This window comes from Solanum lycopersicum, chromosome 7 (assembly GCF_036512215.1).
Source record: "Solanum lycopersicum chromosome 7, SLM_r2.1".
Lineage (NCBI taxonomy): Eukaryota > Viridiplantae > Streptophyta > Magnoliopsida > Solanales > Solanaceae > Solanum > Solanum lycopersicum.
The window spans coordinates 69,201,642-69,217,406 of NC_090806.1; the positions used below are offsets into that span (position 1 = coordinate 69,201,642).

General features: G+C 32.5%; 2 protein-coding genes and 1 non-coding gene across 3 annotated transcripts; 2 read left to right on the forward strand and 1 right to left on the reverse strand.

The window, feature by feature from the left end:
• Positions 1-18: 18 nt before the first annotated feature.
• Positions 19-91, reverse strand: TRNAF-GAA (transfer RNA phenylalanine (anticodon GAA)). Its single transcript has one exon. It is a non-coding gene; the product is annotated as a tRNA-Phe (tRNA).
• A 722-nt stretch (positions 92-813) lies between these two features.
• On the forward strand, positions 814-4,629 carry LOC101266143 (GDSL esterase/lipase At5g55050-like). Its single transcript, XM_004244300.5, has 5 exons — positions 814-1,085; positions 1,943-2,073; positions 2,691-2,927; positions 3,467-3,719; positions 4,349-4,629. Exons 1-5 carry the CDS (start codon positions 830-832, stop codon positions 4,567-4,569), a joined length of 1,098 nt encoding a protein of 365 aa, XP_004244348.1. The 5' UTR covers positions 814-829; the 3' UTR covers positions 4,570-4,629.
• A 2,238-nt stretch (positions 4,630-6,867) lies between these two features.
• On the forward strand, positions 6,868-15,463 carry LOC101244206 (uncharacterized). The gene is made up of 14 exons (XM_004244056.5): positions 6,868-7,252; positions 7,366-7,430; positions 8,191-8,382; positions 8,843-8,940; positions 9,229-9,422; positions 9,556-9,719; positions 11,247-11,585; positions 11,676-11,740; positions 12,180-12,228; positions 12,343-12,499; positions 13,283-13,367; positions 13,454-13,523; positions 14,201-14,341; positions 14,999-15,463. Exons 1-14 carry the CDS (start codon positions 7,144-7,146, stop codon positions 15,290-15,292), a joined length of 2,022 nt encoding a protein of 673 aa, XP_004244104.1. The 5' UTR covers positions 6,868-7,143; the 3' UTR covers positions 15,293-15,463.
• The last annotated feature ends 302 nt before the right edge of the window (positions 15,464-15,765 follow it).

The window sequence follows — 15,765 nt, forward strand, 5'->3', positions numbered from 1 at the left end:
ACTAAAAAATAAAACTGATGCGGTGAACGTGGATCGAACACGTGACCTTCAGATCTTCAGTCTGACGCTCTCCCAACTGAGCTATCCCCGCTCGATATTTACTTTTTATCAACTATTATCTATAATTTATTTTCATAAACATCAACAACTAAACATTATACTAATTTTTTTTTTCCATTACCCATAAGTCATAACAAGTCTTTATCTTTGCATCTCTTGTTTGACTTTATGACAAAATATATTAAATAAATACTACTACTATGAATAGACTTTATGTCTTATACTTTAACAAAATTAAATAACACATGTAATTAACTTAGTATACACTAAAATAATTAGTTAAATATGACAAACATCCAAATACAAGAAAAAGACAACTTAAAAATATCCGATTGAGTTGTTAATTTCTTGTTACTAAGCTATTTAGTAAGCTAATCCAAATTAGAAGTTTTATTCTAACAAATTCAATAATAATAATAAAAAGTTTAAGTTATATATATCGTTATTATAAATATTTTGTTACGTAAAATATGTTTAAAGATAGTATTCAATATAAACTGAGTTTTCTTTATACTAACAATGCATATAACTTAAACTCATAAAGAAAAAATACATAATATTTTGAGGTTCTCGTGATTTCATTTTAATTTTTTATTTCATGTTTTTGACTAAAGACTAGATTGCATTAATGGTGATTTATTTATTTTTTGACTCTATGTAGGATTTTTTTTTTATCTAAATAATTACACTTTTTGATAATGACGTTAAATTCAACACAACTTCAATATAAATTGTCTATTGTCTAACTTCATATTCAATTTGTAGTTCAATGGCTTCTACCAAAACTAAATTACTAAATTCATGTGTTTTAATAATTGCAATTTTATTAATTTTGCAATTTAATTTGTCAAGAGCACAAAAAGTGCCAGCCATGTATGTGTTTGGTGATTCTTTAGTAGATGTTGGGAATAATAATTATTTGGAGACATTTTTCAGAGCAAATTTTCTTTTTAATGGAATTGATTTTCCTGGTGGCAAACCAACTGGAAGATTTAGCAATGGGAAAAATGCTGCTGACTTTATTGGTAAATATTATTTTCGTTCCCCTATTTTTACTTGTTCAATATTCATAGCTTGATATGCGTATGAAGGAATGATATAAAAAATTTATAATGTCATTTTTAAAATATAATAAATTCAATTATTTGAGAGATGACCGTAGTCTACAATTAATAAAAGAAAAAGTAAATTATGAACTAAGTGATAAATTATCTCTTAATTTTTAAAACTGAATAAATAAAAATAAATGTCTGTTTTTAGTTCGGTAGACAAATAAAAATGAACGATAAGAGTACTTCCCATCCCAACTCTCAAGTATTAATCGTTTTGATAAAATTAAATTTGTTTTTATAATATTCGACGTTCCCCTAATTTTTTTTGATTGCTTTAAATAACAAAATGTATTTAAGTGAGACATTAATTTAAGAGAGAGAGAAAAAAAAGGCAATGTTAGATGAATAATGTTATTTGTTAAGGTTATTAAGAGATGTGAAGAATATAAACTCCATTTTGATTTAGATTTTGAAATTAAAATATAATTTTGTGTTTTGACATACATTTTACTTGAAATTTTTTTTACGAATGGATGTCTCAAAATTCAAAAATTAATTGATCAAATAGATATTTAGAAATATACTTTTAAAATCTGATTTAAAATCTATGATCAAACGCGAGGTAGCAGATAAAAAGCTTGAAAAGCCTGATAATATGAAGTGATACTAATAGGACATAATTGAAATTTGAGTGATTTCATGATCAGAAAATGAAAATTGATAATAATTAATTAGTTAGCTGTAATTATGTTATAATTTCAGTGATCTTGCATGTAGTTAGCTTATCATGTGATATTTGGGAACTTAATTTATTCGTTTTTATATGACAGCTGAAAATATTGGTTTACCTACACCATCACCGTATCTTTCTGATTCCAACAAGAATAACGTCTTTCTGCAAGGTGTAAGCTTTGCCTCGGGAGGAGCTGGAATTTTAAATAGCACCAATGACCACCCTTACGTAAGAACATATTTATTCAATTTTATTTTATATTATAACGTTATTATTATTGGAAGAATTTAATTTTCTATATTCCAATAAATATGTGGAATTTATTTTAAGAAAGAAAATTACTTCTAATTTCATATTAAAATAGTATGCTTGATTGATGACTTGTATTTCAAATTTAGGCTTTTTTTCTAAACTAAGGAAGTGCCTATATTTTGAAACATTTTGAGGGAGTACGTTTGTGTTTTCTCTTTTAGGTTATATTATATTCCGTTCTCTAGTTTTTGTTAAAGAATGACAAAAGTCCCACATCGGTGATTAATGAGATGGGTGGACTCTTTATAAGGCTTGGGCAATCCTCCTCCCTTTGAGCTAGCTTTTGGGGTGTGAGTTAGGTCTAAGACTTAATTTCACATGGTATCAGAGCAGGGTCCGTCTCTTTATAAGCACTGGGCAATCCTCCTCCCTGAGATGGGTGATATTTCACAGTTTCTATAATCATATTTTTGTTATATATAATAATAAATTAAAATATTCAGATAGACAATAGTATTATAATGAAATTTGACGTATTATGTACAAACATCGTGTTCGACTTTTCTAATGAGTTTTTTTCTCTTTTTTGATAGAATGGCACAATTTACCTCTCAAAACAAGTTGGGTATTTCTATGAAGTGCAACAAAGGTTGATTAAAAATATTGGGGAAAATGCAGCAAAAAAGCACTTGAAAAATTCTCTATTTGCTATTGTTATTGGAAGCAATGATATATTCAACTATTTCAACAAAAAATCCAAAAACAATCTCACAAAATCACCACAAGAGTACATTGATTTAATGATATCCACCTTTTCGGACCAATTAATGGTAAGTTTCAGCTTCGAATTCAGAATTTAGCTCATGATGCCATCGTGAATAATCATAAAACATATTATTTTATTGTATCTGACTATCGAAGTAAAAAAATTTCATCAAAAAAAGGAAAATAACTTGAACTACATGTATACTTATAGGCAAAAGTCATTTTTCTCGTAACTATAATAATTCATTTGTAATTTCATGTTACTTACTCTAACACACACTATAGACATTATTATTACTCTTTATTATTCAAAAATTCCACCAATGTGCTAATATCATTACTAATCTTTCTCCTAGAAAATTACTTCATTCGTCAACCAAACATCCAAAAAAGAAAAATTGAATATTTTTCATAAGGAAAATATCTTTAAAATAAATTCCGTTACACCAAACATATTTCATCATGTTTTCTTCTCTCTCTCTTTTTTTTTTTGGTTACGTAAATAATTATTGTGTATGTCTAATCATTGAATAATACTTTTTAAAACTCTCAGCATAACATAAATTTAATGCATCTGACTGTCTTTTTATTAATTTAATTTCAGCAACTACAAGGTTTGGGTGGACGAAAATATTTGATTGTTGGTATAGGACCATTAGGGTGCACTCCATCGCAAAGACTTCGAAATTCCTTAGAGAATTGCTACGATGAGGCTAACAATTTGGCCACAATTTATAATAAAGCTCTACAATCAATGTTGCAAAAATTGAAGTCAAATTTCAAGGAAAATTTCAAGTATTCCTACCTCAACATTTATGATTTCTTGATTGATTCCATCCAAAATCCAACAACATATGGTATGATTACAATAATTCATTTTTCGATATTTATCTTTTTTTTAAAAAAAATTGTCTCGACTAATTTAGATAAGTGTCATATAAGACACATTTATGAAGATGTGCTTTTTGTTGGGATATCTTTCGATACCTAGAGATATCATCTGATACATCTAATTAAAATTTAAAAATGAAATAATCTTATCCATCCTATCATAACCTTCTGTGATTTACTAGCTTTAGTTATTAATATGCATTCTAACTCAACCTTCTATGGTTTCCTTGTTGACGTCATACAAAATATGGTATGATTATAATTATAATAAATTCCTTTTTTTTTTCGATCGGGGCTTGCCTAGACTAAGTCAATCAGATACACACTGTGAGAGATACATATAAGGAGAAGTGTTACGTTCTTTAATTACTAGGGCTTTTTTTTTCGATTTCAAGACTTAGAGCTCTGGTTAAAATTTAAGGGTGGAAAAATCTTATCCATCCATCCTATCACAATCTTCAATGATTTAATTTTTATTATTATGCATTCTACCCTTCGATTGAGGTCTGAAAAGCATAGAATGTATGCACGTCTTACTTCAACGTACCTTACAGTATATTGTAAATCTCTTATAAATACGTATCTATTTTTTCAGATTTTCTTGAGGTTAAATCTGCTTGTTGTGGAATAGGAAGATTATATGCTGAAGGTCCTTGTATTCCTATTTCAACATATTGTCCCAACAGGAGTAATCACATTTTCTGGGATGAAGTTCATCCTACAGAAGCAACAGCAAAAATTCTTGTTAATACTCTTTTCAATAATGCAAAAAAATATGTAACATCAATGAATTTAGTCAATTTACTTGCTTTGTAGAATAGGGTTAATTATCTACATAGTGCAAGTACTTGCTTTGGTCATGTAACATGTTAATGTAGTAGCTTATCAAAAAAAATATTAAAATAATTTTCCTTATTTTAAAAGACGTTATTTTTATCAGAATTCGTTGGAGAGTACTCGCTGTTGTTTGAAAAACTTGGATAAATAATCTAAAAATACAAAGAAAAGAGAATGCAAATTCAATTACGATAATATGTTTACTATGTCATAGATTGTGTTACAAAGTCAACTTCATGATCACTAAATTAGGGAAATTTAAAGAATTAATTACTAATTATTGAAGGTATGAATATGTTAAATTAAAAGGGAGTGGCCTCCAAATATTATTCTCAATATAACAGAATCAAATTTGCTCTCCTCCATATAACATATAGATACGAATTGTAATTATCAAACTATAAGTATTGAAAATAATTAGGTATTTTTAAGTGGCTATATGTGAAAGTTTCCCAATATATATTGATCTGTCATTCAAAATACTTAATATATACTCCCACTTTTATTACGAACTACTATTATGTTAATAAATGAAAGATACAATTCAAACTAATTAGTGGCCTAAAGTCAAAAATAAATTGCACACCTAAATTTTATTTTATTTTTATATATGAGATTCAAAGTTATTTTTTTAAATAAGTTTATATATATATATATATATATATATATATATACCATATTTTTTCATCTTGTGATCTTAAACTTATCACATGAAAATTAAATTTCAAGACTGATTCATAAAAATATGTTTTAAAAGATTCGGAACAAACTAAAAAGACAAATAAATAAATAAAACATATTATATTATTTTTTGTTTAAAAGGACTTATAATAATTTTATATTAGTAAAAAATTAGGGCATTCTATTTTTGGAAGCCTAAGGCGTATGCCTCATTTTTTAAGCCATTGAGCCACCACGGAAGACAAGTAATTTGGAGTTGTTGCTTAGGTGGCCGACGGCCGCACACAAAAGTAATTAATACGAGTTTGGAATCAAAAGGGTAACAATTTTTTTTGAAAAATCTAAAAGGGCAACTCAATTATTTTTGAAACCAAAAGAGCAACAATTTTAACACCATACAAATCAGATTTTCTAAACGAGGCTCAAATTTCAACGAGTTTTACAAAACTCAAATTCCGATGAGCCTTGTAAGGCTCAGCCGCCAATGAGCCTTACAAGACTCAACCATCAATGAGCTTTGCAGGCTGTTATTTTTAAAAAAATATTCTCCTTTTATTTTTTGTTTGTTAAAAGTCGAATAATAATAATAATAATACATAGTTGTTGATATGGTGCATAAAAAAGATCTGATTTTCTTCTAAAACTATTTTTTAGAAGCTATCTTTATGCATCATATCAACAACTATGTACTATTATTATTATTAAACCTTTAACAAACAAGAAAATAAAATGAGAAACTTTTAATTTTTTAAAATAACAGCCTACGGTTGAGCCTTGTAAGGCTCACTCAGGGGCGGAGCTATGATATGATAAGGTTAGTTAGATGAATAACCTTCGTCAAACTTTTTTTCCTAATATATATATATAATATCGATTTATGCATCATATCAATAACTATGTATTATTATTATTTATTCGACTTCTAACAAACAAAAAATAAAACGAGAATATTTTTTAAAAAAATAACAGCTTGCAAGGCTCATTGGTGGTTGAGCCTTGTAAGGCTCAATGGCAGAACCTTACAAGGCTCGTTGGAATTTGAGCTTCGTTTTAGAAAATCGATACACGACGTTAAAAACTGTTGTCCTTTTGTTTTCATAATTAATGAGTTGTCCTTTTGGAATTTTCGATAAAAATTGTTACCCTTTTGATTGTGGACTCTAATTAATACTATCATATTCAAATTTCTTTAGTTTTGATTCTTATAATTTGAAGTTTAAACTAAACACTCGTCAAAATATTTTGTTTACCACTTACAATATTTAACACATATTTTTTGTCTTATCCAAAGCTATTAATACGTTAATGGATAGAGATGATAGAGTCAGAGTCGTTGCGAGTTGGGCAGTGGCCTCACTCAGAGTTCGTTAATTAACGTAATAGAATATACCTAACTTTTAAATTTTTACTTAAACTTCAACGTCCGCTCTCTCCTCAAAGTACTGAATACATATCTTCTTTATCTCAAAACTAATCATATCGGGCCAAATTATATTTTAAAATAAAATTTATCTACTACTCAATAGTCCAAAAGTTGATTTTCTACATCATCAATCATAATTCATCCAATAAATTGCACATTCTAAAGTTGGAAATGAGAAGGTTCCTTGAATTTCATGAATTTAATTTTTATATTACCTTATAATATAGTTTTATCAAATATAGTAGGAAACATGATAGCAACATAATTTAGCCAAGTTTATGTTAATTTTAATTTAGTATAAGTATAAGCACAAGCAGAAAATGATAAGCATTATCAATATTCTCTAAAATTTGACAAACGCCGTCTACGGATTAGCGTGTTTGACTCCCATTGATTTTATTTGTTCCCTCCATAAATCCATCAATTTTCCGACGAACTCGGCGGAGGAAATGGAGGCGTCATTCGTATCTAGAGCAAAGACGGCCTTCCATTCTGCGGCAGCTAAAGCGGAGAAAGTTTTCACCGATATCAAAAAATCTGATCTCATCAACGATCGAGGTATATCCATCTCATTTTTTTTTTCTTCTTCTTCTGATTACTGTAAAAATTAGTTTCTATTGCCTCTATACAATTTTTTTTTTTGCTTTGTCGGACATTCAAAATTGGAACAGATTCGGATAAACAATCGCCGGTGACGTCAACGAACGAGATTTCAGACGATAAGGACGATTCTAAGGTAAAAATTTTGTTCGTTTTGTTTGTTTCCTTGTGATTGTTATCGTTCTGATTTTCCGGCATTTTCCAGTTGGAATGCATATGACTCGGAGTTTTTTTTTTATTATTATTTTTATGTTGATGAAGAAGATGATAATGTGAGAAAAATGAGAATGTTCGAGTTTTGAGTTTAATCTCGTTTGGATTTATGATTAGAAGTTCAAAGTCAACTAGCTAAATTCATTATATATTAATCAACTATGACTCAATTGACAATTAGTTGGGGTTGGCTATATGAATCTGTCCCGTTACTCTGTTCAGCTCTATATACGGAGGATTTATCAAAGTTAAACTATTTTTATCCTGCCTTTAGATCGGGGTAATATGCTTGGTTAAACTAATGTCGATAGATTGAGGACTTATCATAGTTAAACTATTTCGGGTTACCACGCATTGTTTAGCTAATATAGGCAGATTGAGGATTTTTCATAATTAAACTATTTTTATCCTCTCCGTAGATCGGGGTACTATGAGTTGTTATGCTAATGTAGGAAGATTTAGCTGGCTAATTTCAATCCTTCAGTTTTCTTTTGCTTTTTTTTCCATAAGGAGCAAAGTAGGTACAAATTGATGTCAACATAGTTGTTTTTAATTTCTTAATTTATCTCAAACTGTTATGTTTTAGGTATCTTTGACTTGATTTTAGCTGTTGGTTTTGTTGTATACATCTGATAGTATATTGAGCTGCTGTTTAAGTAATCCTACGGATGCCTTATTGCCAGGACGAAAAGAATTCAAGGCAGAGGCCTCCACCAATAAAGGCCAAGCAGGACTGGCAGGAGAGGTTTAAGAACATTAGAATAGGAAAAAGAGGAACTGAAGGCACTGACAAAGCTGCAAGTCCAGGAATGGCATATGCAATTTTTGATGATAATATTTGCTTCACGAGTGAGAGAGAAATACCTGATTCAAAGGTGAGTTATCTATTTGTTCTACAACACAAGGTTCTTAATATACAAAGCATTCTGTCTTCGGTGTTCCTTTAGCTGCTTTTATTCCCATGGTTATTTCTCACCTTATTCTACCTTTTGACATGCAATGATAGCTGTTTGTTAGCGACCCTGTCCCCATTTCATATTGTTTTGGAAAGGTGCTTATATATACATGACCTATACTTGCAGAAGCCCATATTGGTACTTGCTTGAGGCTAACGATTAGTCATCTTTTTGCAAGTCAAGAGTTAATGCTGTTGTCAACCCTAGGTTATACTCGAGTATTATATACTTAATGAACATTTCAAGGCTTTAAAAATACAATAACTAGTTCTTGTATGTTCGAACAAATTTTCTTTATTCTTAGAGTCAAAAGAATTATGTAAATACATGTCCTTAATTTTGTTTTTTCTAATGATATGAATTTCTTTACTTCCTCAAGGACTCTGAATCAGGTTTGACGGTGGAAGAGTCAAAACATCGGGACAGAGATGTCATTCCTCCAGCCTCTGTCATGAAGCAATTAGCTGTAGCTGTTGAGTAAGATATTTTGTCTTTAAAATTTAATCACCTCAATTTTAGTTGGTTTCTCTGTCAATTTTCGCATCTCATTGGCATTCATATGAAATGTTTGATTTTTGCACTGTTCAGTTCCATCATGCTAGTGAGTTCTCTTCCATATCCTTGCAGTGGTTCAACAAACACCTAGACTGTGAACTAAAAAAGAATGTTTATCACTTATGTACATGGGCATCTTTTTCCTCAAAATTGATGATGCGGGTCTAATCCCTTTTTCTTTCCCCACCTTCCCTATTGCCTCCTTCGTAGGGCTGGAAAGAGGTGTAGTACAATGAAAGACTTCCTAGCTTCATCCAGAGGTTCCTCACCCATCATGGAGAGGGCTAGCTTAAGCTTGTCAGCAGTGAAGTCATTAGTGCTACGTGAAAAAGATGACAAATTTGCGGGTGAATTTGGTGCAGATGACAAGGTCTTGTCTCTTATCAATTTACTGCTAGATGCAGGTAGCTGCCAGTTTCTTCAATTATGTGGTGAAATATGATTCTGTATTAATTATAATAGTAATTTCTACTTGAACTATTTGGATTACCCTGTGTGATTTTAACTTCCACTGCAATATCTGCAAGATACTTTTAGGACATTTTGCTGGAAGGAAGGTTGATTCTGCAAATGCTTCATCTTTGCCTAAGGATCTTCATGGTGCTCCTCCTGAAAGTTTTATCACTAATCTTGCTGATGTAACTGGACGCATGAAATCATTGCGTAAAATGGCATTATTATGGTGCAAAATTGTTGCTGAAGTAAGTATACTCTACAAAACTATTTCATACTCAATTTTCTTAGCACAGAGGGATTCCTGCTGTCATTGGGGTATCTTTTGATCACTTCTCTACTTGTTGAATTACTTATATCACACACCAGCTTTTTCTTACATGAATATGCATTGAACTATCCGTCCTTTTGTTAAAGGAGTTGCTTCTGAAGAATACTAAAGCAGCATCACTTTTCACCCCTGATAGAATGTTTCAATTATATCATTCTGCTAAACTAGCTGGCTTTCTTGAGGGTAGTGAACTTGCCAAAAAGAAATTCTTCTGCAATGATCCTTGACCAGCAAGGCTTGTAGGGATTAGATTTTCATGTTTTGATGGTTAAGTTGGCTCTGTACTGCAAAATATTTAGTATATTAATGAATAACATCTTGATGGTCATCATGGTTAGAAGTAGTATGTTGTTGATTTAATTTATTTTATGCTTATTTTTATTTTCTTAGTGGTGATGATAGTGCTGGAGGTTGATTTTTTCTAGTAATTGATTACTATATTTGACCTGGAGTCAACTACTTATGACTAGGAGTGCACATGACTTCTTAAAAGATTGCAACCGGTTGATTTCTCTGGTAAAGTTCGGATTTATAATGTTAAAAGACAGTCCTTAAAATTATCTTATTTGTCCAAGTCTTGGTGGATAGAGTTAGCTGGTAACATGTGCTACTTCGAGGTAACAGGTGTCCCGTGGAATTAGTCGCGGTGCAGCAAGCTGGCCCAGACACCGTAGTTATAAAAATAATAAAAGAAGCCAATCTTTGGAATGACAAGATCCAAACCAACCAGAAAGACTTTCAACCTTTTTTCAACTTCTCTGTCCATTTACTCTAGGAAAAACCTAACTGCATTTGGACAAGACTTGCGAGTAGGAGTGACACTCTTCAAGCATAATTGTTGTAGAACAAACAAAGAAGACTCTGTTAAATTCTGCTCTTTATCCTTATTCCATTGTCTTTGTCTCAATAGCAAGAAAAACTGCCGACCCCTCCCCCCTCCCCAAACACAAATACCAACATACAAAGCTCCAAAGCTAATATATCTTGATAGTTAAGACTGCTAATCAAGTTGAATTTCATTTTCGAACCATAGTGATATACTATGACAGGTCTATATCCTTGTTTGAAAGTTTTTGCAAATTGAACCTCTTGTACTGTACTCCTCTTCTAATTTGTTTTTCTTTCTTTTCCTTTTTTTTTGTTAAGAAGGGTATAAGAGATCACTTGCATTCGTTACTATTTTATGGAGTTTATGGAACCCTTTTCAGATTTTGTAGCGTCTGCTAGTGCATTAATTCACTGGCCTCATTCTCTTAAGCTGCACTGACATAATTTCTTCACGAGTAGATATTGACCCCGTATTCAATTTGTCATAGATAGTGGATCCTTTTAAAAATAATATCATCATCTAGTTAGATCATTTCTAATTTAGTTGATGTGATGTGAACATAGTCTTGTAAATGCTCTAACTGAGTACCACATCTTCAATCTTCTTTGCATGCAGTTACGGAGGCTGTGGTCTGAAGGACAATATATCCCTGGCATTCCTCCAGATCAAATCCCGGACCTGAATTCATGTCTTTTGTATCAGCAACTCCAGGTTATTAACTGTTGCATTTCCAGAAAAAAGCGACGCATTGCAGCCACTGAATCGTTGGATTCGGCTGTCAGGCTAGGAAGTTCAAAAACAGATGTTCTTGCTGATGACGGCACCCTTCCTGCAACTCCTGTCTTGTATGCTAAAGTTAACACTGGAGAATTAATTCTTCGGCTAGGAATGGACAGCAAATCTGATCTAAGAATGCTGGAAACGGGTGAACCTATATATACGCCAATAATGCAGGTTCGTGGACAGGAGCAGATGTTGTGATACGAATTTGATACCTTCCACTTTAACTATTGATTGTTTATGACCATGAGCATATATATGCAGGAAGAACCTTTGCTAACGGAAGATCTAATTAAAGAAACAGAGGAGCTGGTGCTCCGAACTGGGAGGTAATGCCTTTAGTCTGTTTTGTTTTCAAGATCATGCTGCAAATGTCCATAAATGGAGACCAATCATTAATGGTAGCAGTTTAACACTTATTCTGCAAAAAACATTTACTTTACATATAACTTGCTTACACTAATATTTGCTCTCCACTAATCATCATTTTATCAACAAAAAAGAAAAGAAGCTGGCATTAATTATTGACGTTGTTCAAACTGTTCTCATTTGTCTTATTTTCTAGTTATTACAAATACATCAAGGAACTTACAGTTTTTTTTTTCTGTATTAAAGAATACAATCATCTGATTTCTTTTGTTCCTTGTTCTTCTCTTTGTTTCATACTTTTATGCTCACTGCTGCCCCTAATGCCTCAAATATTCCAACTTATACAAGTAGGATAATCTTGACCTTTTCATCTGAAATCCTCGTCTTTTCTGTTGTCAGTCTTGGAGCTGGGTGCTCTCAACTCCTATCTGACATGCAGGCTTTCAAGGTAAAGTTTCAGTAACAGAATCTGTAATTTAGAGTTTCGTGAAGTACCTTCACAAGCTGGCAATTTGGCAGTGTCTGACTGAAACTAACATGCAAATTTCCTGAACTCTACTAGGCAGCAAACCCTGGGTGTATATTAGAAGATTTCGTTAGATGGCATTCTCCTCCTGATTGGATGGAATGTGATACAATTGATGGAATTAATGAAACCCCTGATGCTAATGACTCATTGTCTGGAAGAGGCCAACTGAGTACTCGAATGCAGAAAGAAGGTTCTATTCTAGTTAACTCAAATTTCATGTCACTATTCTCACCTATTGTTCTTTGAAAATCACATTTCAATTGCTGAAACAAGGCTATATTTGGATTTGTTTGTGTTTGTATAAAGATGAAACTACCCCTCAAATTGAACTATACCACAAATTGGTTTGCTTTGTTCACTATTCACTGACAAAGTGTGCATACCTAGAACAACTGTTATTGGTTACATCAATGAAAGCAGTTCATTGTACTCTATTCTTTTTATCACAAAGTAGGCTTAAGACCTTACAATAGGCTATATATTAAAAACGGAAGCTGCTAAAATACTAGTGCCCTGGTTGTAAATACAGAAGGGACGATAGGTCATTTAACACACAAATCTACAGAACCTTCCAAAGTGGTAGCTTTTTCCACTTGTAGTACTCTGGTAACTCCAGTGGGTCTTTGTAGAAGAAAGATTCTTTTGAGAACGTGCAGCAGTGCTAGGTATGAGGAGGGGTTCTTGTCACTACTCATAATGCTAAGCGGGTAGTAGAAGAATATTTTAAACTAGTTGGGGGTAGTGATATTTGGGGTGGATGGAACAAAATACTAACTTAAACCAAGTTTGCACTGTCCTCTTAAAACTTCTTGCGGTTGCTTTATGATTGTTGATTATATGTTAAGTACGAACAATCTTTGAGCACATTTCAAGCAGAATAAGTGGAACAATTGTGCAAAACTTTATCTGACAATTTTACCTTTGTCAAAAAAAAAAACTTTATCTGACAATTTCTGCGGATTGATGTTTTCAGGCAACTTGTGGCGCGAACTATGGGAAACCTCAAAGCCAGTGCCGGCTGTTAGACAAACTCCTCTCTTTGATGAGGATTTGGCAGTGTAAGTTTCTAAGCTCCAGGCTAGCTCAAAAGATTTAAAACAAAGTATTTTGATTTTCTGAAAGGAACTCTATGTGCCTTCTGTAGGGAAAGTATTCTGGATAATTTAGAAGATATATCTCCACATGAGCTTTTCAAGCAGCTGTTTATATCTCTTGTAAGTCCTCTTATGCATGTTTGAAATGTGTCTTGTCATAATTTTCATCTGTATCTTCTGTTACTCTCATTCCTCAAACTCCCATAAGGAAAGAATTCAGCCTGTCACTGGTAAAAGAAATCAAAAATGAATATTCACAGATGTATAAGCCTGTGGACTAGCAGAAACTCTCTTGTGGTAGTACTGCAGTTCCATGCTGAACAAGGTTTCTGTTATTGTTTCAAGGCTTGGTATCTTTTATCATGAACATAGATTTTGAATTTATATCAGCCTCTTACATGGAAATTTCATCTTATAAACTCAAATATACAGTTGAGAATTTGCCATTTTTATGCGTCTTTTTTTTTTCAAGAGGAAAAAGTTGATGAAATTTGTGCAAGACACGATTTTCTTTCCTATATTCAATCTATTTTTTGGTGGCCAGAACACTTATATAGTAATAAATTGCAGTTAAATTGGTGATGTCTAGGAATTCGTCATATCTCTCCCTCTCACGTTTCCATTAAATAGTAAATATAGCGTCATTCTGTCTTGGTTGGGAGTTGTGACATTTTTCTGCTTCCGCTTCCAATTTTTATTTTTATTTTTATAAAATCACCCACTAAGCTTAGGTGAGCTTTATTCAGCTTCCAAATCATAAAGACTATAACGTATGACTTTTGGTATTGAAATTTCAGTTGGGATCAGGGTTTATAACTGCTGAGGCCACCCTCTCAAACAATTCAAATTTAGTGAAGCTGTTCAGTGATTGTAAAGAATATGTCATTCTCACCTGTCAAAGAAGCAACTGGGTTGACAAAGTTGACGAATTGTGCCAGGTATGTTTTATCTAGCTTGGTGATGGTTAATAAGCTTGCTGACTCGTGGTGCTGGATACAAGCGCAAGTCTTGCGCCTGAGACATGTTTGTGCATTTGACTTCCTCTCACTTGTTTATAAAGAACTACTTGCTTTCAGCCCATAGGGCTTTAATTCTCTAGTAAGAGAACAACACATGTCGTGTAGGTTAGGTACATCATAAAAATACTGAAGTTGAAGCGGTGAATTTTACCAGCTCATTATCCACCGAGTTTTGAATTGTGTCCTTGGGGAATTTCTCAATTATAAATTTAAAGAAAAGAAGAAGAAAATATCTCAGGGATACAAGGTTCATACGGAATCCACCGAAACCTATTGATTCCTATATAGGACAGTTGCTAGGCAGCACCACTACTCCTATCCCATCAGAGTGGGTGGGTGGGGTGGGGTTGAGGGGTGAGACAGGGGTGGGGGGTAGGGATGGAGAAATGGAAGCAGCATTCTGGTGCTTGTTATACATTCTTTCTGCAATTTTATTAGCTTTATAGTGCTGGATGACGCTACATAAAATCATTGATTTGGACCCAAAATTTGCAAAAGTAGCATTTGTGAATGTCAGATTATTACTATAATTAAGTTGTTATGCCGTGATGAAGTTACAGTAGAACTTTTTACTAGGTCTACGAGACTGTTGAGACAATGGTACTCAGCCCAGATGAAGTTATAAGGATCACCTTTCAACCTGAAGAACCTTCAGCTGCACCCGCGAATGAACTAAAAAGTCGATTCAAAAGGCTTAGCCTCATATTCAGAAACAAGGATAAGCTATCACCGCGAGACCAGAAGAACCAGGAGGAGAGTCCATTACGCCAACCATTCTCATCCATATTTTCAAAGAAACCTCCAAAGCCCGACAGTTCATCTCCAGATAAACCTGTTACTTCCGTCGAAAATGACTGGACAATTGTATAATCACAGTTTTTTATTGTTGTTCATTGTGTAACTATAAATATATGTTACTAGTTTAGGCAGAGACCCGATGAATATTCCAGCATTGTGAGTTTCAGCTGATGCTTGTGACGAAACAGTTTATGGAAGAACCTTAGAGTATTTTATATGATGGAAATTATTTTTCATGAAAAACATTTTTCCTCAAAGATGCTTGCCTAAAGTTTAATACCAATAATTATAAAAATATAAATGGTAATTTCCAACGTAGTATTATTTTTGGTTGCAACGAAACCTAATTTGTATAGGATTAAGATTTGTTATCAAATTCTTATGCAAAAAGGTTTTCTAATTCCTCTATAAATACATATTTTCCTTCATTGTGGCTGCCTCCTTCCACTTTTTCTTGTCTGCAAATTGCAAAATTATGGGTCAGGAAAACTTAGAGAAACTAGAGGAAGCTAACAAATATGAACACAGAGAGCTAAACAAGAAGC

What these genes read in the sequence shown, in the direction of transcription:
- LOC101266143 (XM_004244300.5), top strand. Translation starts at nt 830, where the DNA reads ATGGCTTCTACCAAAACTAAATTACTAAATTCATGTGTTTTAATAATT. An exon ending in CCTTTTCGGACCAATTAATG is followed by an intron (nt 2,928 to 3,466) that starts GTAAGTTTCAGC and finishes ATTTAATTTCAG; the next exon opens with CAACTACAAGGTTTGGGTGG. An exon ending in CCAAAATCCAACAACATATG is followed by an intron (nt 3,720 to 4,348) that starts GTATGATTACAA and finishes CTATTTTTTCAG; the next exon opens with ATTTTCTTGAGGTTAAATCT.
- LOC101244206 (XM_004244056.5), top strand. Translation starts at nt 7,144, where the DNA reads ATGGAGGCGTCATTCGTATCTAGAGCAAAGACGGCCTTCCATTCTGCG. An exon ending in CAATTTACTGCTAGATGCAG is followed by an intron (nt 9,423 to 9,555) that starts GTAGCTGCCAGT and finishes AGATACTTTTAG; the next exon opens with GACATTTTGCTGGAAGGAAG. An exon ending in TACTCGAATGCAGAAAGAAG is followed by an intron (nt 12,500 to 13,282) that starts GTTCTATTCTAG and finishes TGATGTTTTCAG; the next exon opens with GCAACTTGTGGCGCGAACTA.